Below are 19392 nucleotides of genomic sequence, written 5' to 3'. Positions count from 1 at the left end.
ATAACATCCATTAAATAGTGGAGAAGTACTGTTATTTTGAGGTTTCTAATATGATATTATCGCCGTCTACTCTTTGTGCGATGCTTCGTAGCTTCCCCTTAAGCACAGACGTGTGCGTGTGGGTTGAAGTTGATCGGTTGATGTTTTTGTTTGGAGAAGGAAAGTCGCTTTCTCTGTCTGTCCCTTTGTATGCTTAAATCTTTGAAACTACGCAACGGATTTTTAAAAATTGCGGACGTAGCGTTTTCGGCGGTACCGGCCGGCCGCGGTTTTCTCTGTAGCACTTTGAATTTCGCAGCGATCGGGCACGTTTATTATATCGGAGCTCTCCAGCGAGGAAAATAGCAATACTTAGGTAATAAAACGATCTTTTCAGCGCGACAACGTATCAGTAATTATAAGTAAGTTACGATAAATAATTGTATGATAGTAGTTTTAAAATATAAATTAGAGGTATTTCAGTAAAAAAGAACTGAATAGAATAGGTATCTTTTGTTTTTATGATTGTTGATTATCTTTTGTTTCTAAATGGTAAGAATTTAGATATTTTTACTGCGGCACATACTATAAAATGTAAAAAGTAAATAAGTAAAAATGTAGTGTATGAATTTAGATATTCCAAAGATAGCAGGAAATCTTCATGGTATAGGAAAGGGGGATTGTTTTACTCCAAATTTAACGCGTGGGCCACGGGCAGTAATGAATAAATCAAAACTACTGGATCGATTTTAATTACATGGGCTATATATTTTATACCACACGTTCACAGTTTTTCTGTAGTGTATTTAGTATCAGTATTGCAACCGTGCGAAGCCGGGGCGGGTCGCTAGTTTTGAATAAATATGAAATTATATACGTGAATTTTAGTTATTCTTATCAACTCAATATTTCAATCAATAATTTTTAACATTTAAATAGTTTTAAATATTTCTTATAAATTTATACGAATATATAATTAATTTAATTTTTATTGAATTAATTATATTATTAATTAATAGCATTTGTCCGCGACTTCGTCCCCGTAGTATTTAGTATTTGGTATTTACCTAATAAAATATAATTTGTTTTAGACATAGCATGTTTCAACTCTATCAATAAGATTCGCAATTTTATTTTAGAGAAATCTCGAATTCAACTATATAACTATAACTATGATGGAATTTTAATGCCAACTTTTATCCTATAGACAAGGGTTGTCTTTAAGGTTTTCCCAGCATTTATTCGAATTTTTCTCGTTGTAAAAACAATTCTTGGACAACAAACATTAAAAAAGAATTGGCCAAATTGGTCTAGGCGTTGTTGAGTTATGCGCTTACCAACAGATTTTGCGGTTTATTTTCATATTATAGACAGATTAAGCCCGTGTTCTTACCATAGGCGCATCAAATAGATTTATTACAATATCATCGTAGAAATCTTTTAAATTCTTGGTTTAATTTTATTGTCCTATTCTTTTACAATGGATATAATTTTTCTAATTGAATCACTCTGTGTTTTGACAAAAATTGCACGGGAAGCGGGAAGCACTCTGGCTTATACTTGTATTGATAAATCTATCAATGTATGTATGTATGTTCCTTAAGAAGTCAAGAACGACTGGACCAATTTTGATGAAATTGTCAGGCAACCTTTAAATTACTTCCGTAAGTAATCTTATAAAGTTTGGTAGCAAAATCAAAATTAGAACGCTATAAAATAAGAAATTATTCAATCACATTTATAGTTATATTGTTTCAAGTGAGATAATGCAAAGACGTAATTTATTAAAATTTTAAAAATGACGTTTCCTTAAAAATCTATAATATAAAAATGAATCGCAAAGGGTGTAGGAAACCGCTTTACTCAACAAGGCCTGGACCAATTTGGTCAATTTTTTTTAATGTTCATTAAAGTCAAAGGGTTGTTTTGAAGAGAAAAATTCGAATAATTACCGGAAAATGGGCAAAAGCTGAGTTTTCTTTTTTCAACCGATAAACGAAACAAATTCCGCAGCCTTCTTCGATTTATTTTTTATTCATTGTTTTATATGGTGTTTTGCGCAAAGTGTTTTCTATTGAGTTTTCTTTTGTCTTCTGATAAACTGAACAAATTCCGTAGCTTTCTTCGGTTCATTTTTGTTTGATTGTTTCATTTCGTGTTTTGTGAAAAGTGTTTAATTACCTATGGTCATTACTTATTGAATGTGATACAATTCGGGGTTTTTAGGGGGAATATTTAAATACTCCTTCGCAGGGATAACAAAATGTGTGGTAGGCCAGACGATATTTTTCTCAAAGTACAATTTGATTGGATTGTTTCATTTCGTGTTTTGTGCAAAGTGTTCATTATATATGATCACTAAGTATTGCATGTGACACAATTCGGGGTATTTTAGTGTGTCCCACTAATATAATTTGTTCTTGAAAGAGTTGCCTAAATTCGTGGAAGCGCCCTATCACCGAGGTGACGGTTCTGTTCAGGAGAATATTTTGTACCGACTATAAAATAGGGAGGAACAAAACTGCCACAATACGAATCTTTTGACATAACGAAGTCTGTTGGGTCCGCTAGTTGTATATAAGTTGTCTGTGGGTGAATGTGCCATTGTGGTTTGTGCAAGTCGTAAGGTTTGTTTCAAATTGGCGGCCCGAATTTTGTAAGTGTTATACAGTATTGGTGTGTATCAAGAACTATAGGTATTAAACGTGACTAAATCTACTAAATCTATCGAATTTAGATAATAGTAATTAAGTTATTTATTGACTGAATCGTATACATCTATAATATAAAATGAATCGTAAAATGTGTTGTTAAGCGCATAACTCAACAACGCCTGGACCACTTTCTTACTTTTTGCTAATACTCCTCACGCGCTCAAGATACTTACTGGTGCACCCAGCCCAGCACCCATTTTTGCGGGTCGTTTGCTGGTGCGTTGATTAGTGTAAGTTTGTGGTTTAAACTAAATTAAAACTACATGGCCATGATTCTGATTGTATTTTGTTTACTTTTGTGTACCCGAAAAATCCTGTCAAATTAATTGTGTACTTAATTATCGGGCACACAGCTCATTTCGGCGTATTACAATTTGCTCTCCTTCATCATCTAGTGCATAAAGTATGCCGTCGAAAAAGCTCTCGATCTATACGTTACAGTTTTGGAAGCGATCGCAAGTCTGGAAATGTACGGCATACCCGCGTCCAATAGTAAAATTAACATTAAGGTAGAGCGTGAGCTTTTAAAGAAGTGCAAAAACGTGCCGAGCAATCTAAAAGTACGCGTGTACAAATCACTGAAGTACGGCATTCAACGCGGTGTCCTGGAGAATACATCGGATGGGGTGCGAATGTCAGTGGGTGCACTTTCTCTTAAGAAGTATGACCCAAATAAATATAACAATGCTGATGACCCAAAGAAAGGCAATTCTCAGGACCAAGTAAACCCCAGGTTTCCTCGATATAAAGCTCCAATAACGACAATTAACGAAGTGGATTCTTCTGAAGGTAAAACTATCATTCCGAAGAATGAAAACGGTAAGAACTCGATAATCTAGAATGCAACATACACAAATCAAAACATAATTAACGTAAATCGTTTAGAAAATATGGATGATGCAGAGGAAGCGCCGCAACTACGAGGTTTCACTTTAAAGAGTGAAAAGAGCGAGATCAGCAAGAAGCAAATTAGTCCACAGTTCCCATTTTTGGAGTTTGATAATTTAAAATGTTTACCGTTAAATAAATACCTGTGAAATGTTCTCTTGTCATTGTTATGATCGTTGCATTCCAACCATACAAGAGTGAGAAACCACTTAATTGGCGGTGCACATCGCAAATAATACAAAAATTTATCTTGCAACGGTTTTGCACTAGGAAATGTCTGTAGCAATACTGCAATATTGCGAGATCGCAGAGCATACGTTGAACACAAACAAAAAGTTGTTTATAAATAACAACTGATAATGGTATTCTAAAGATATCCTTGGAGTGCGCTCGACCATTGTCATTTACCATTTTGCCTAAACGCAAAATCTTTGACTAAATATGACTTGAATTTTAGTTGCGTTAATAATTTGTAATAAAATTATTTTTGAATGTAGTGCGGCTATAGGCAACCACCTCCCTACAATTATCGCAACACCATAACCTGACAACTTATATTGTATCTGTTCTAGCTGCCTTAGTTGCAGATTAGTATTCTTAATTGTTATCATTTTTGCAATGTTTACATGGAATTCTGCTTACTTGAAGGGTGTATTTCTATACATACCTTGACTTACAACACCAGGCAAGTTTCATATAACATGTTAATACCTTGATTTAAGGACTACTCTGCCCAATACTTCAGTAAAAATGTGATGATTATGATAACACACATATTTTACTGTGGTCTACAAAGCTGACCAGCAGAAGGAAGAAGAAATGATCTCAGCAATGGTTACTTCTACATCCAGAATATGGTCAAGTACTCTTATGGGCTCATAAACAAAACTAGAGAAACAGTTTTACTACATATAAAACACTCAATATTGAACTAATTTTCTGGAATTTATGAAGAGATTTCAAAAAAATTAACTTTACATGTAAGTATTAATTCAAACAGGCACAAATTTACTGATTGTGATTAAAAATTTGTCTATTCTGTGCATATAATTGATATATTTGAGATTTTTGACTGTCCCATGTATCCATGTATACTGCATGACTATGAAAACTTTTTTATTGTATTAATTTTTGATCTGCTATCATGTTCTAAATGCATTAAAAAACTTCATGCATGAATATTATTCAATAAACACGATTTTCAATAAATTTATCAAAACAACGCAACAATTAATGAAGAAAGAAGATGAACATTAATATCAGAGCTTAGAGAAAATATTTTTTTGTTTCAATCAGAATATTTTTAAAAGAATGAATAATGCCTGCCATAATCTCTCGAAAATCTCAAACGAATTGTATTGCGTTGTAAATATTAATAATTATCTGCTAACACCACTTTTTGCTTGCGTATCGTTTAAAACAAAAACGCTGAAATGTTGCTGTTTAGTAGCTAGGCGTCGTTATTTCTAGGGTCTTTTATTTGTCACCATATAGTCTTGCAATAACACGAGCACTGCCAACAAAGTATGCAACCCAAATACCACGAAGTTTGAATATCGTTGAGATATTGCGTTTCTAAGCAATCTCTCAAAGAAAACCTAGTGGCAAGTGACAGTTTGTGGGCGATATCGGCGGGCACCGCTCCCCAGAATGATCTCAGACTCTAATTCTGCGCCTATTTTAAGAACGCGAATCTATGTTACGCGAAGACGTCGTCGCTACCCTTACACATTTCCGCGCACCCCGTTCGTTAAATACACATTTCCGGTCATTGGAATTAATCTACTTCTCGGCTTGGCTCTTGGCTTCGCGTTGACCTCTTTCATAACAAAGTAAATAATGAAACCAAACAATGATTTAAGATTATCGGAATTAAATTTTGTTACAGGCACTACCACGCTGAATGGGTACAAGTCCACCTGCGCCAGTTACACGCAAATAATCAGTACTCGGACTGCCAATATGTGCGCAACTTACATGCGGGTTTAAACAAAGTGATGCCAGCGTTCCTTGCCCTCATTGTCATAAAAATTCTGAATCCTCTACGACTGCGTCTCGCTTTCATTCTGTCTGAGTTGTTAATTCGGGCTACGCGCAAGTGCACAGCTTGCATTCGCAGAAGATTTTATCAAGCATAACCATTTTACACATGACTAGTTTATATCTGTCAATATTGCGATTATTGCAGTAATTATACAATATTTACACCCTTACTCTATATTGGTGTGGTGGAAAGAATGGATAGGACATAAATACATCCGGCGCAACCCAACAGAAGTGATACAATTGACACCAATGGATAATCATCCAAATCACCGATGGGTACAAACATTTCCACGTCTTGGAATAGCTGAAATTATACATAGTTTTATTATTTTACATTACTATTACCATAACTTACAGCTTGATAAGTAGTGTTTCTCCACTGACATTTATTCACGCTTGCAAAACTGCAGGGTGCTTCTAGAATTGGTCTTCTTTTACCGCATAGATTTATATCAGCTGGGCAACGAACTAAAACGGTCGGTTTGTCCAGGTATACTTTTCCATATCTATAAAACAACAACAATTTCATCCAATAATTACTAAAATTGATGAAAAAATGAATGGCTTACTTTCCGGTAATCTGTGCCCTTTGATATCTTAAATGTATTGGTAGACTGAACATAATCCTCTCAATTTCATCCTGAGGCAGATAGATGTAAGCAATGTGTGCTGTGGAGTCATGTGCAGCTGTTTCAATATTCACATTGCCATCAACTCGAATAAGAATCTAAAATACATTTGTTAGTATGTTTCCTAAGTGGTTTATTACACTCACAGTTGAATTGCGATTAAGTTCGGCTAGTTGGTCTTTGCTAACGAACATTCCTGCATTCACGTTGATGTGTACTGCAAGTTTGCAGCCTGATTGTATCCAATCAGTGTTGTTGGGGTTCGTTGTTTCAAGTAACCAACGAACATCACTGTGATTATAAAAAGATTGTTTAGTGTTCTGCGTGTTATATGCGTGAAAACATAGTGCTCACCGATGGAAACCTTCATTTTCTACCTTCTGCGTGATGGATATATCTAGTTTCATACAATTTTCGCATTTTATTTGGGAAAATACGAGGAGAAACAAAAGAGAGGTTAAGTATTCACGTCCGCGCATATTCAATACTGACTGTAAACTAACGCAGCAGGAATGCACAGGGCTTGGTAATCTTATCACGTGACTGAATAGAACATTACAGGAAACTCTAATTTCGAACAGTAACAATCAGTACAAAGTACAACCCGAAGGAAACAATGCAACGTTGGGAAAATGAATGTAATGAGAACGAAAATGTTATGTACAATGTATTTACAATAAATATTCATTTGATTTCACGGTTTTGAATTTTTATTTCTATATCAAATAGAAAACAGTGTTTTAAGACGAAGCTGCAGCGGCGGTCTTGTCTTCCTCCTTGCGATCCTTCTTGAGCAAGCCCATGAACGCAGTCTTGTCCGCAGCGGTCTGGAAACGACCATGACCGAACTTGGATGAAGTATCGATGAATTTAAGGTTGATCTTCTCGAGAGCGACACGCTTGGTGTGCACCAACAGCGACTTCCTCAAGGTGATGACACGCTTCTTGGGTCCAATGCAGCAACCCTTGATCATGATGAAATCATTGTTGACCTCACCGTAATGTGGAAACCACCCATTGGGGTGATTGTCTTCTCGGTTAAATCGTACTCAGTGGATGCATTATTCTTGATGACCTGGAGAAAATTATACGTGAAAAACAATGAAGATTACATATACTTCAACTAATTATTTGAAAGATTGTGTATTATCAGTCCTATCATTTAGTAATCAAAAGATTCATTGGTCTCTTTTTCGGCTCGAGTGTTTTATCATCACTGAATTAAGCTATTTTCGAAGAAATACCGCCGTGATTGTATTTACCTTGCCATCCTTGGTGTGGATACCAGCACCAATGCGGTAGATCTTCTTGTTCATTTCGGTACGATGATGGTAACCCTTCTGACCAGCGCGAGCGACGGTGAAGGATACGCGAGACGGATGCCAGGCACCAATACAAGCAACCTTGCGCAGACCCTTGTGCGTCTTGCGCGGCAATTTCTTCGTGTGCCAACGAGAAGTCACACCTTTATAAAAAAATAACATGTTGATTAAAGCAACAATTCAAATTTTCGCAAAATAAATACACTATATTAAGATAATGTCAGAAGGAAGGCAGCATGATGGTATATCTTCAGAAATATCAGAAGCACATTTACATCATGGTTATCATCATAGTAGTATCAAAACATGCTCAAATCAAAACTAAATTAGTAGTTATTGAAAACTACACACAATTCAGTAAATTGTCAAACATGCTGGAGCAGTTTATTTCTGTACAAAATGTAATTATACGATTTTAATTATGCTTACCCTTGTAACCGTGTCCCTTGGTGACACCAATGCAGTCAATCATCTCATCCTGAGCGAAGACCTGTGCAACAGGGATGGGTTTCTCAAGGTGTTCACGGGCCCATTTGACTTTGTCCTCGATAGTACCACCGTTCAGCTGAATTTCCATGATGTGGGCTTTCTTCGTGCGTTGTTTCAACAGTTTCATCTGTATACAAGAAGAATTTAATGAGAAAACTGTATAGTTTGGATACAAATAAATTATTAGAAAAGAAGGACTGTAACCGGCATGGTTTGTCAGAGTGTCATTGCCCGACGGGCTACACATAGATTATGGAATATGCCTGCTGCGCCTCCCGAAGGGCACTTGTTCTTTGACGCTATGACATTGCCGTTCATGAATAGGACAGCAGTAGTCAACAGCCGGAGGGTAAGCTCCAAACTGATCGCGTCATATGCAAGAATAAGTTACTAAAATACATAAAATATTTATAAAACCAACCTGAGTGTGGGCAATGATGCGCACGACTTTGCAATACTTGATGATCTTTTTCAAGTCGCGCTCAATGCTCTTCTTGCCCAAATCATCCTGCCACTTCTTGGAAGACTTGGTGAATGCCTTCTTCTTGCTCTTGTACCTGTGTAGTTGAAATGAACATGACAAAACGTGTCTGCGTGCGCGACAGTTCATCATCCTGCAAGTACAAAAGGCGCGACTTCGTAGCCGTGCCGATGCACGCCCAGAGGAAGTCTACAAGCCTTAATCATACCTCAGACCAAAAGGTTCTTATTAAATGAACCTAGTCATCAGTAGACTTTGTACAACTCTCATGCAGCCATTGGAGAGCTTTAGGATTTTTATGAGAACATTTATAAAACTTTCAAAGGCTTAACCTAAACATACCAGTTCTTGTAGAAGCGACGACGGCAGTCTTCGGAAAGATGCTCGGCCCAAACGGTTGCCAACGCGCGCAAACCATGAGGGGTTTCGATGTAACCAACAACACCGACAACAACCATTGGGGAGTTTCCAGAATGGTGACTGCCTCCACAATTTCCTTCTTGTTGATCTCTGCACATTAAAATGCAACCTTAGTCTCACATGCATTACATTTTATATTTTGAAACTTTCTCTTGCAGAAAATCTTTAAACAGAAAAAAATCGAGTCTGCTTACTTGAACCAGGACGATCTGCCTCGCGGACCACGTGGGTCATACCGGCTTTGTACCCGATGAAAGCAGTTAGGTGAACTGGCTTGGATGGGTCATCCTTGGGGAAGGCCTTAACCTTACCACGATGCCTCTGCGACCTCTTTTTCGGGTAGAAACCCATAGAGCCATGACGAGGCGCACTGAACTTCCTGTGAGACTGCAACAGACACGTACACCAATGGTTAAAACCACTTTCGAAATCAGAAAACACGTTGTTTTATCAAGAACTGTATCAGACCGCCCTAGAGTTATCCACATTGTAGGTTCAGTTTCAACCATAAACAAAATATAACTAGAATCATCATCTAAACAGCGAATTCGTATAAAATATGCGTGCATTACGATAACGAATCGCATAACAAGAAGTTCTGAATTATCTTCGAGTAAAATAATGCATGGATTACGAGAATATTTAAAGATTCAACTTACCATCTTTGAGGATGAAATAGAAATGGACGACTTGTAGTGGCTTGACGACGCACCTAGCTTCCTGAATAATGACAGATAGTGGGGTTGTCACGTGACCGTTACATTACACACGACCACACCCGACATAACACGACAAAAACAATTTTCAAAAAGTCGTTATTACATTGTTATGTATATTATACAATTTAATATTTTAGAAATAACAATAATACACAAAGCGTTGTCATTGCATAAATGTCCACATATTACACACTAGGCGAAAGGGTTCAAATTCTTATCATAGTCATCCTCGTCGGCATTGTCCGAGTTCTCATCATCCGCATCAAACGGATTTTCGCTTGATCGTAATCTTTTGAATCCGAAGAAGACTCAAACGGATTGCCATTCCCGTTCGCAGATGCTGCAGCAACTGTAACCTGCTTTACAGACGCATTTGATGTCATAGATCCTACCACAGCGACATTCCGTCCCTCTGCAACCCGCGGTTGAATAATATTCGCTTCCAATGAGGAACTGAAGCGATTCTCTTGCATCCGCACACGTCCTTCGCTAATATTCACAATCGGCGTACTCCTCTTGTTCTCATGAAGCCGTACACGTGCTTCCGAACCTTGTACAGGTTCTTCTCGTGGCATCACCATCTGTGGTGGCGGTCGTGGTCGTTCAGTTATCACTTTAACAGTGTTAAACACACCACGACCAAAATACTCAGCGGCAAGCGCAAAACCATCTGCAGTTTTATCCAATTGCGAGTGAAAAGTCTCATGCAAATCTTTGTTATACTCGCGTGCGCGAAGTAATTCCACTACTTTTTATTATCAGGCTGACAGGCGAGACATTCGTTTTCGTTCTCAGCATAACTCTGGAAGCAATGCTGATGGTACGAATGTTGACAAAGGAAATGTAAGCTTGGCAACTCGAGTGGATGATGACAAGCAGCGCAACGCGCGCCTTGAATAAGAATCGGTCCACTTTTGAGATTCTCCAATTTCCGCTTTAATTCGTTTGTATCTTTGCGGTATTTAAGCGTTAATTCACGATCCGCAGCAGTTACCTCTTGTTCCTTGCGCAGCTCCTGCGTAACATAACGTTTAATATGCGCAAGGGTAATTTCTGCTTTGCCAGTGCCCAACGCTTCAATTACTAACTGCGGTGAGTAATCTCTCCTTCGCAATGGTGTCCAACACATCCGGTAAGAGATTATGCGTGGAATAATCAGGATCTCGCACGCATGACCACATTGACTGCACCCAGAGTGTTGGTTCTTGGTGACCGAAACGTTTACAACATGCCAAAACCGATGAAGTGTCTTTCAGTGAAATGTGATAACGCAAAATCTGCTGGTACAACTTTTGCTCTTCGTAAAGGTGTAAAATTCCGTCGCTGAAACCGTGCATATGACAAACAACAAGCGCTTGATGTTTGTCGCACTGCACATCAGGATTCTGCAAAAGTTTCAGTATCTTTTGACCGAAACGAGCGCGATCCGGACCATCAACTGACTCCCAAACATGCAAATAATGCTCTAAAAGAGTGTCATACACAGCTGCACTCAATGAGCAGCCTTCAGCAATGAGATAATCTAAAAATTCCACTAATCTGGCTGAATCATTGAGGAATAAATGAATGTAATCTTCGGCATTTGCGCGTTGCCGTTCGCCACTGCCCTGCGTACGTCCGAAATTCGCGCATAAACGTTTCAAAACTGCGTCGCTTTATGTCCTGCGCATCGAACCAAAACACCGCCATACAATCGCATGTAAAACTGCGCATCTTCGAATCCTAAATCACCGATATAGTCAATAATGTCTTCGTATCTTTGATGATCTTCCAGTTGCAGCTTGATGTACCAATCGTGTTTGCGGTGGCGTTTTGCAAGCATCAGGGCTTCTTCAGGACTGCCCTGTCGACACACTTTAATCGCAATATCAACATCAAAATCTAATTCTTTATCCTTTTGTAAGATGAACTCTTTAAGATCATCAGTCTTGTTGAGTTTGGTGAAACAGTTTAGCAGGAGAGTAGTATGATCTTCAGTAGCGTGACCTTGTTTGTGTAACGCTTCCAGATAACTCGTGAGTTTATCGATGTGTTTGGAGTCCATAAACTTACGAATGACATACGAGGGTTCTAACTTGCCGATGGTTTTCACGTATTGATCAATTGCGCCTGCATGATCGCTTTTACCATAGAGGTGGTCACCGTACTGTCGAAAAATGTCCACTAGTCCGTCTGAATCGTATTGTTGTGACTTGGCAATGCGGATAGCAATGTCATAAAGATTTTTCTTGAAAAGGATCGACAATTTCGCCTGCAGATCCTTTTCGTTTAGGTGAAAGATGCTGTTATGCACGTCGATTATATAGAATCCTCCCCATTCGTTTAAAATTGAGCGGATTTCATCAACGGGTGTTTGAAATACGATGAATTTGTTTTGAATATCTAGAACTGTGATAAGATGCGTATTGGAAACGGCGCCAGGTGCGGCTGATGTAGGTGTTAGGCGTTTTGACTTTGAAACAATGATGAGATAACTGCGGAACCATTGCAACATTACTTTTCACCGTCTACTGCATAGCACGGGCCTTTCCCATCGGATGTATAACAATAAATTGCCTAGAAATAAAAATATTGACGGTTTTCATGGAAAAATTGTGAGTTGTGCAGGCGGTCATGACTGGCAGTCACACGGTCAAAACTGACTGTCACGCAACCAAAACCGGCAGTCACGCAGTCAAAATTACAGGCAGTCACCCAATCAAAACTGCCCGTCAACCAGCCATATTATTACAAAATAAATCTGTAATACTTACATCTTCTCTTGCTACCATAAAATGACTCTCTTGTAAAGACTCTGCAAGTACTGAACAATTAGCTAGACATCCTTTATTATCCAGGAGTGACTGAAACGAAATTTATTTATTATTATTTTATTCTAACTATACTCAATCCACCCACCATAACTTCCTTGTCTTTATGCGTGATATTATAAATATAAATGCTGTTCTCAGTGGCAACAAACAAGAGTGTTGTATTGGCAGTAGATTTAAAAGCAAGCCCAGTCACTCCAGAGCTAGCCTCCCTTAGTATCTTCAGTCTGGAGCCTCTTTCTCTGGTTACATCTCCTCTGTACAGCAGCAAAGTACCATCAACAAAACCAACTGCCATCAATTGCATATTTTCATGCACACATAGCACACTTGGTTTGACTGCCCTGCTATTAGGGTTAGTTCTGGTCACCCTTGTGCAATAAGGTAGATTGTTTTTGTCAAATCTACTGGTATCCCACACTTTTATCAGTGGATTAATGCCCAATTCATCTTCCTTTAAAACAAAACATATTTTTAAGTTATTTGGATGTAATTTTGGTAAAATTTGTATGAAAACTACCCCAATTGTGACTAAATATGGTAGATTTCTAAGTTGTTGAGCCAGGGATACACATAACTCATAGGCGCGGAAACTGGTGATATGCCAAGTCCTAGAAACAATGTGAACCTTTCCTCCTGCATCACCAATGATTAAATTATTGTTTCCACTGGTAGTTACAGTGATATTTAAATCCTAAACAGAGAAAATTTAATTTTGTAGATGTAGTGGAAATAAAAAAGTTACCTCCAAGGAGTTGAGACGTCCAGCGTCGACGTTCTTCTTCAACTCGAAGAAATTAAATTTCCGCCACTGAAAACCAAAAATTAGTAACCTCAATACAAAGATAAGTTGAGCGAATGTTTTGTACCTCGAGAAATGCCATTTTATCTAGTTTATTGCACCCCAAAGAATAAAAGAGTCTGTGGGAGTAAACCCACGATGCACTGGAATTAATTTCAGCAGTAAACAGATAACTTCAGTAACATTGTTTTGATTTGTTGGACATTAGGACGAAACCGCCTGCTGTCAACCTCAAGGTCGATAAAATAATCATCGAATGTTTAAAACTAAAATAATCCAATAATACAACAATAAACCAATAAAATCTCTTCTATCTAGTTATCTATGATTTAATTTGAAAATGCTTGGAGAATTAAATCAAAGCAGGCTTAAAACAATTTTTATTTTGATGTATTAAAAGTTGCAGATGTATGGTTTTATAGATTGCAGGATCGCAGCATGCCGTGAAAGTTGTGTTCATGTTTGCGCATGTATGCGCAGCACAGTGAGTCGCAGCACGGGATGATCGTCAGTCGTAATTCTTAAACTACAAAGCGAATGAGTTTTCATCGCACGCCTCCTACAGCTGACGTGAATCTCCTCGTAAGAACTAGTTGAATTAGTGCGCCGTGTCGTCGTCGTGTCCGCGCCCATCGCGTCTGCACGCCTTCACGCACCAGCTCCCGTCCGCTGCGCAGCACTAACCTCACAATCCGCGCTGTTCCGAAAATCTGCAGGTATGTCCGACAAAACAAACTCCAAGGCGGCGAAGCTGCTGCGCATCAAGGCGCAGGAGTTCCACCAGTCCCGCCGCAACTCCCATGCGTTGGCGGAGATCATGAGCCACTTCGAAAGCGGCAGCGATACCTCCGTCTGCCTGCAAGTTCTCGAAGGCATCTTTTTACCCTCTTGCGGGAAAGTCAGATGTACACCGAGATCGTCCCGCTGAAGGTACCTCCTCGTACTATAGAAGTCGAATACTCCGAGTGGTTACGCACCATCTACGATAAATTCTGGGATAAAATCCTAGCATGTATTGAGCGGATGACACTGCTGCCTAAACTACAATTACAAGCACTCACAACAGCCATGAATCTTCTAGAACAAGAGGGACGTTTTCCACTCGAACAGCGTCATGAAATGCCAAGAATGATGCCCGTGCCGCGTCTGAAGGCAATACTCACGCGTGTTTTGCACAAAACTCAATTGTCTGTACATTTGATCAATAAATTCCAAGAGTTTTTCTTTTCGACGATATACTGCATTACACCTGGAAGTCTTTACCGTCGGTAACAGCTAAGATCAACCCCGCGAAGCCATATATCTTTAATTATCTGCTGTTGTTGGAAAGACTTCCGGTGCAACAGAATGCGTCGCGAGCTTTGTACTGTTGTGGCAATGATTTCGTCTACGACGAACGCGCTGCGGTGAAGAGCATCAACAAAATATGGAACTGTGTTATGCAATGGGAGCACACTGAGGATACACACCGGCAGTTGCTAGTCGTGCTGCTGGAGCGTGTTTCACCGCATCTGGAAAAACCATTGCTTATGATAGATTTTCTTATGGATTCACTAGACATGGGCGGGCCGATCGGCATGCTTGCGTTACAGGGAATCTTTTCGATGATTCAGATCCACAATCTCGAATATCCGGATATTTTCGCCAAGCTGTATTCAATGTTTGAGCCAGAGATTTTCCACACCAAGTTCAAGGCAAGGTTATTCTATCTCGCCGACATGTTTCTGAGCTCCACTCACCTGCCTGAAAACTTAGTGGCTGCCTTTGTCAAGCGTCTGGCACGACTTGCTCTTGTAGCGCCTAGTCAAGACGTCGTCGTCATTTGCATATTCATATGCAATCTTATACTACGGTAAGCGATTACCATTCAATCTTGAACATGAACACTTTTTAATTTTCTTTTCAATCATTTAGGCATCCAGGATTAAAATGTATGCTGGATGACACGGGGCTCGCCACTGATGACACCTACATCATGGAAGAACGTGATCCAGTCAAATCGAACGCGATTCAAAACTCACTGTGGGAATTGCGCTCGTTGCAGAATCATTCTTCTCCCAAGGTAGCACTCACCGCGCGTATCATCAACCGACCGCTGCCGAATGTCGAATGGGACATCACTAAATACCTGAGCGACACCAATGATGATGCTTTCGATCAGGAGGTGAAGAAGAATCGCCGCCAGATCACGAAAACCTTCGATAAGCCGTCGATTGATATTCGTGATGCACTCACGAAGTACTGGACCTTCTAGAGCGCGCGCGTGCATGTTTCTCGTTTCCTTACTCTGTACGTTCATTTATTGCTGTGTGTGAGGATAGGGCCTACAGTTGATGGGCGCGATGACGGCCGTCGGTGAAGGAAAGCAAGTATTCCTTGTAGTCGATCGCTGCGTCGTGCTAATTTGTTTTGTACATGAGAGAATGTCTGCCACGATTGTATTTCGCCTGGCAAATCTATTATTTTGTTACTTAGATTTATTTATACGTGTCGAACATTGAAATAATTTGACTTCAAAGTAAATAAGTGATTTTAAACTTCACCGTTACTTATTACCTCAAATGTTATTCCAACACCTCCTTTATTTCCTGTTTTACATTCACAAATTGTCATTTTGACATAAATATCATACAACTCATGTTGGATCGTTTTTTAGGTTTTTAAATTTACATGAAAAATGATTCTTTACGCTCTTCGAATTCATGCGAATTCAAGCGTTACACAAAGAAAGTAGTGATAAAACCGATATTCTTCAATAGACACAAATACGAAACCGCAGAATCATTGCTAGCGGAATTTTATCCGAAAAGAAAGTTCTGGGAGCATATATAACCCGCCGAGACTTCCAATCAATCATTCCGAACTCAGCAATCAATCGGGTACCATCAAAACTCCTGTAAATCAACATGCATTTCACTTACGTAAGTACCAATTGTACTTGTCAATAGATAGCATCTGTTGTGATTGATTGTATTTATTATATTTCGGCAGATATTTGTCCTGCTGCTGGTTGCACTCGCCTGCACTTCCGGTCTACGTTTCAAACGCAGTGGAGGGTCACTGGCCCAGTACACACCTACGTGAAAACCGACAAACACGCTAACTTCAAGTGGGGCGTTCGCCATCACGTCGGCAAGCACTACGCCGGAAACTAATGGCGGATATTAATGTTTGTTATGTTATCTAATATTAGCGCTTTAATGTTAAAACTTTTCCAAGTGGAGGTGTGTTTCGTGTTAATGTAATAAACGTTTTCTTGAGTATATACACTTTGAATTGTTTAATGTTCTACGCTTGGACGTGTTTCCGTGTCGCCTGTGGTAGATGTATTGGTTGTTTCTCTGGTGGAGTAGGGTTTTGTTGCGCCTGCAGATGGACGTACCAGTTTCACGTACATGAGACGCGTGGGTTGGTTGAAAATGATGAAAAGTAGAAAGACGAAGAAACCTTGCAGTGTCGCTGTGAGGCAAAAGATGTAAACGAGGGAAATGTGTAGTTTTCCGAGAAAACCAAACACCCAACTGATTCCCAGTTGGAAAAGAGTAGTACCAACAGTCGGAACTTCAACAGAGTCTGACTTCCAGCGCGTGTGCTTCGCACCTTTGGATTCGCGAATAAATTTTTCGCGATCATTCCAAAATCGCCAAGTTTACGATTACAATCAGTAATATCGGTAATAAAACTCCAATAAACAATGCCAAACCGTCAGGATAACAAATACTAGAATATGCATTTGTGTAGTTGTCCGTGTAAATGGTACCCACTGGCACGACAATGATTAATGGTGTTGCCCAGCCGACTAAACACGCTTTGGCGACCAGATTCGTTGTCACATCTCCAAAATCTCCACGTAACGTTTATACTGCAGGAAGGAGATCACCAGCACCCAGAAGAACTGTGCCAGGACAACATAATGCAATAGAATTCCAGTGACAAAACACCAAGTTAAATCACAAACAGCGTTCTCTTTTGCATGTCCCGATGCGTACAGCAATACAATTTCCAGAAGTGTTGCAAGCGCGTAGTTTGTCAGAACAACATTACCACGATTCGCACGCCATTGCGGGAAGATTGCCGCTGTTAAGAGAATACCACCAATTCCTATCAATGATAATATACTGCCGACCAATGTGATGATATCCAATGCGGGTTGATGAACCCGATCGGAATCTTCAGCGCCAGTGATCAACAATCCAAAATGTGTCACATGGTAATATTCGCACACTTCTACACCACCACAGAAGGTGGCCACCTTCTCCGTTTCCCAGGCACCTTTCTGTCGGCTTCCATAAAGCCAATGTGCGCAGCGCTTGTGCTCCGTTTCACGGTCACGCACTTTATAAACCACTTTCACTGGCGCTTGAAAAACATCACGGAATTCCGGTATTAAAACACCGAAGACCGCACCTGAGGTAGTTGGAGGTGTCGCACTTGTTTCCGAAAAAGCTTATCGTTCAGAAACACTGTGACCACAACAACTGGATCTGGCAAAATTGACAAGACCTGTTCACGGAGCACTTTCGGGAGATACACGGCGGCTTCAAAGTTGTCATCCTGGATAAGATCATCTGATTCATCCGTTGATTTGATCTCTTGAATACGCACAGGTGCAGAATTAGCTGAGTTTTTATACAAAGCCAGTCCGATAATATCAGTTCCTTTAAGTTTAAAAGTCTGTACGATTATATTCGGCTGTACGAGGAGTTCATGCGTCTTGTGGTAGGATTCAGCAATGGCGGATCTATCTAGATCATCCAGAATCATATCAGTTGCGTTGGAGTTCCTTTGAGCTGTGCGAAAAGGTGATACAGGTCCATCCGACATCAGGAGAGTGATTTTTCCTAGTTTTGCCGATAGCCCACCTCGAACTAGTGATAAATTATGCGCTAGCTCAGTGATATACTCGGGGTCACTGAATTATTGGCTTTTGTTCCTGATATGACAAAAATGATCAACGAAAACTGCATAATTTTAATAGAAGTTTCTTACATTATGATTTATTTGGGCCCTGGTGGGATTTCCAGTGAGAAAATATAGAGCAAATAGAAATAGTACCGTAGCGTACATGATTGGGAATTCAACTGCGAGATGAACACATGGAGAGGTAATTTTGAGGTGTGTGCGGTTAGATAAGATTGATCGAAACCGCGCTCAGTCAAATATTGTAATATTGATATTCGGAGATAAGTAAATTTAAAGTTTCGACGCACGCACGAATCTGAATCATTCGTGATGATCGCTCCTAATTAAAATTTGCGTTCAAGATGCATAATGATGAATTTTTTCAAGATGGCGCTGGTAAGCTAGCGCCCCGAAAGCATCAAAGCTATCTGGAGACATTGCAGTCGCATTTTAGTTTGAGCCGCGCGTGTACAACGCGCAGACTGCTTCGAACACCAGTCGTGTGCGCATCTTCGAAACGGACAATTCTAAAAGTGCACTTGTACATCTGCATCCGATCCACATTTAGTTGAGCAAGAGCTCTTGTCAACTACAAATAGACCCGCAGTAAGTACGTTCAGCACCCAGCTTCGAAAACAAATCAATTAACACTGCTTTCCGGCGTTAATCAATGATTAAAATTAATTTAAGTAAGCGAAATGTGTGTTTAGTTAACCCTGCTTTGAACCCGATTTATCAACATTTCAAAAGACGCGCCGCCATTTTGATTTTTGATGAATTGAGGTAATTGAGCGGCGCCGTCGGCATGCCAGCAGACAACAATCGGCGGCTTGTGGTCGAATGAACGGAAGCAATATGCCTCGAACGTTAATAATACCCTCATTCAATTAAGACTTAAGTAATGAGGGCGCGCGTTTCATCAATTCATCATTTCAATGCATGTTTACAATTCTTTGAAGAGATTCGTTCAAGAGCCCTCTCTCAGGTTAAGACTTCCGTCGTTATCTGTGTGCGTTCGTTTGCAAAACATAAATCGTCGATTGTTTACAATGTAAACACAAGGCCGGACGCAAACCTAGATAGAATTGAAGCTTTGTTATTGATACGTAATGGCGGAGGATAAATATCTTTCGATTGTAAACTGCAATCGCAAGTAGAAAGTTGAATTACAATGCTAATTTGAAGCGCGTG

At 39.6% G+C, this 19392-nt stretch overlaps 5 protein-coding genes and 2 long non-coding RNA genes across 7 annotated transcripts; 3 read left to right on the top strand and 4 right to left on the bottom strand.

Moving 5' to 3' along the window:
* The first annotated feature begins 2982 nt into the window (after positions 1 to 2982).
* Positions 2983 to 3736, top strand: LOC135790731 (uncharacterized). Its single transcript, XR_010547861.1, has 2 exons — positions 2983 to 3512; positions 3579 to 3736. It is a non-coding gene; the product is annotated as an uncharacterized lncRNA (long non-coding RNA).
* A 362-nt stretch (positions 3737 to 4098) lies between these two features.
* On the top strand, positions 4099 to 5794 carry LOC135790708 (uncharacterized). The gene is made up of 2 exons (XR_010547857.1): positions 4099 to 4561; positions 5470 to 5794. It is a non-coding gene; the product is annotated as an uncharacterized lncRNA (long non-coding RNA).
* On the bottom strand, positions 5694 to 6768 carry PIG-X (Phosphatidylinositol glycan anchor biosynthesis class X). Its single transcript, XM_065300896.1, has 5 exons — positions 6611 to 6768; positions 6403 to 6547; positions 6197 to 6354; positions 5983 to 6133; positions 5694 to 5931 (listed from the first exon to the last, which is right to left on the bottom strand). Exons 1-5 carry the CDS (start codon positions 6733 to 6735, stop codon positions 5797 to 5799), a joined length of 714 nt encoding a protein of 237 aa, XP_065156968.1. The 5' UTR covers positions 6736 to 6768; the 3' UTR covers positions 5694 to 5796.
* A 175-nt stretch (positions 6769 to 6943) lies between these two features.
* Positions 6944 to 9696, bottom strand: RpL3 (ribosomal protein L3). Its single transcript, XM_065300855.1, is given in 9 exon segments — positions 6944 to 7268; positions 7271 to 7331; positions 7519 to 7721; positions 8008 to 8194; positions 8489 to 8624; positions 8891 to 9011; positions 9014 to 9058; positions 9163 to 9355; positions 9628 to 9696. Coding segments are annotated over 9 exon segments (1221 nt in total). The 5' UTR covers positions 9631 to 9696; the 3' UTR covers positions 6944 to 6996.
* An 84-nt stretch (positions 9697 to 9780) lies between these two features.
* Positions 9781 to 13745, bottom strand: Vps11 (vacuolar protein sorting 11). Its single transcript, XM_065300773.1, is given in 11 exon segments — positions 9781 to 9966; positions 9969 to 10435; positions 10438 to 10784; positions 10786 to 11329; positions 11332 to 12189; positions 12192 to 12243; positions 12441 to 12530; positions 12586 to 12951; positions 13018 to 13191; positions 13243 to 13308; positions 13367 to 13745. Coding segments are annotated over 11 exon segments (3066 nt in total). The 5' UTR covers positions 13382 to 13745; the 3' UTR covers positions 9781 to 9879.
* A 23-nt stretch (positions 13746 to 13768) lies between these two features.
* Positions 13769 to 15836, top strand: LOC135790571 (nucleolar complex protein 4 homolog A). Its single transcript, XM_065300815.1, is given in 4 exon segments — positions 13769 to 14180; positions 14183 to 14518; positions 14521 to 15151; positions 15214 to 15836. Coding segments are annotated over 4 exon segments (1470 nt in total). The 5' UTR covers positions 13769 to 14017; the 3' UTR covers positions 15554 to 15836.
* Positions 15837 to 16524: 688 nt separating this feature from the next.
* On the bottom strand, positions 16525 to 19306 carry LOC135790566 (adhesion G-protein coupled receptor G2-like). Its single transcript, XM_065300803.1, is given in 5 exon segments — positions 16525 to 16839; positions 16842 to 16946; positions 16949 to 17140; positions 17143 to 17701; positions 17704 to 19306. Coding segments are annotated over 5 exon segments (1536 nt in total). The 5' UTR covers positions 18124 to 19306; the 3' UTR covers positions 16525 to 16579.
* Positions 19307 to 19392: the final 86 nt, after the last annotated feature.

This window comes from Atheta coriaria, unplaced genomic scaffold, assembly GCF_025399875.1.
Source record: "Atheta coriaria isolate IRGN ID8LTWV9N9 unplaced genomic scaffold, Caltech_Dcor_3.1 hic_scaffold_1_pilon, whole genome shotgun sequence".
Taxonomy (NCBI): Eukaryota; Metazoa; Arthropoda; class Insecta; order Coleoptera; family Staphylinidae; genus Dalotia; species Dalotia coriaria.
This window is presented reverse-complemented; position numbering and strand designations above follow the sequence as displayed.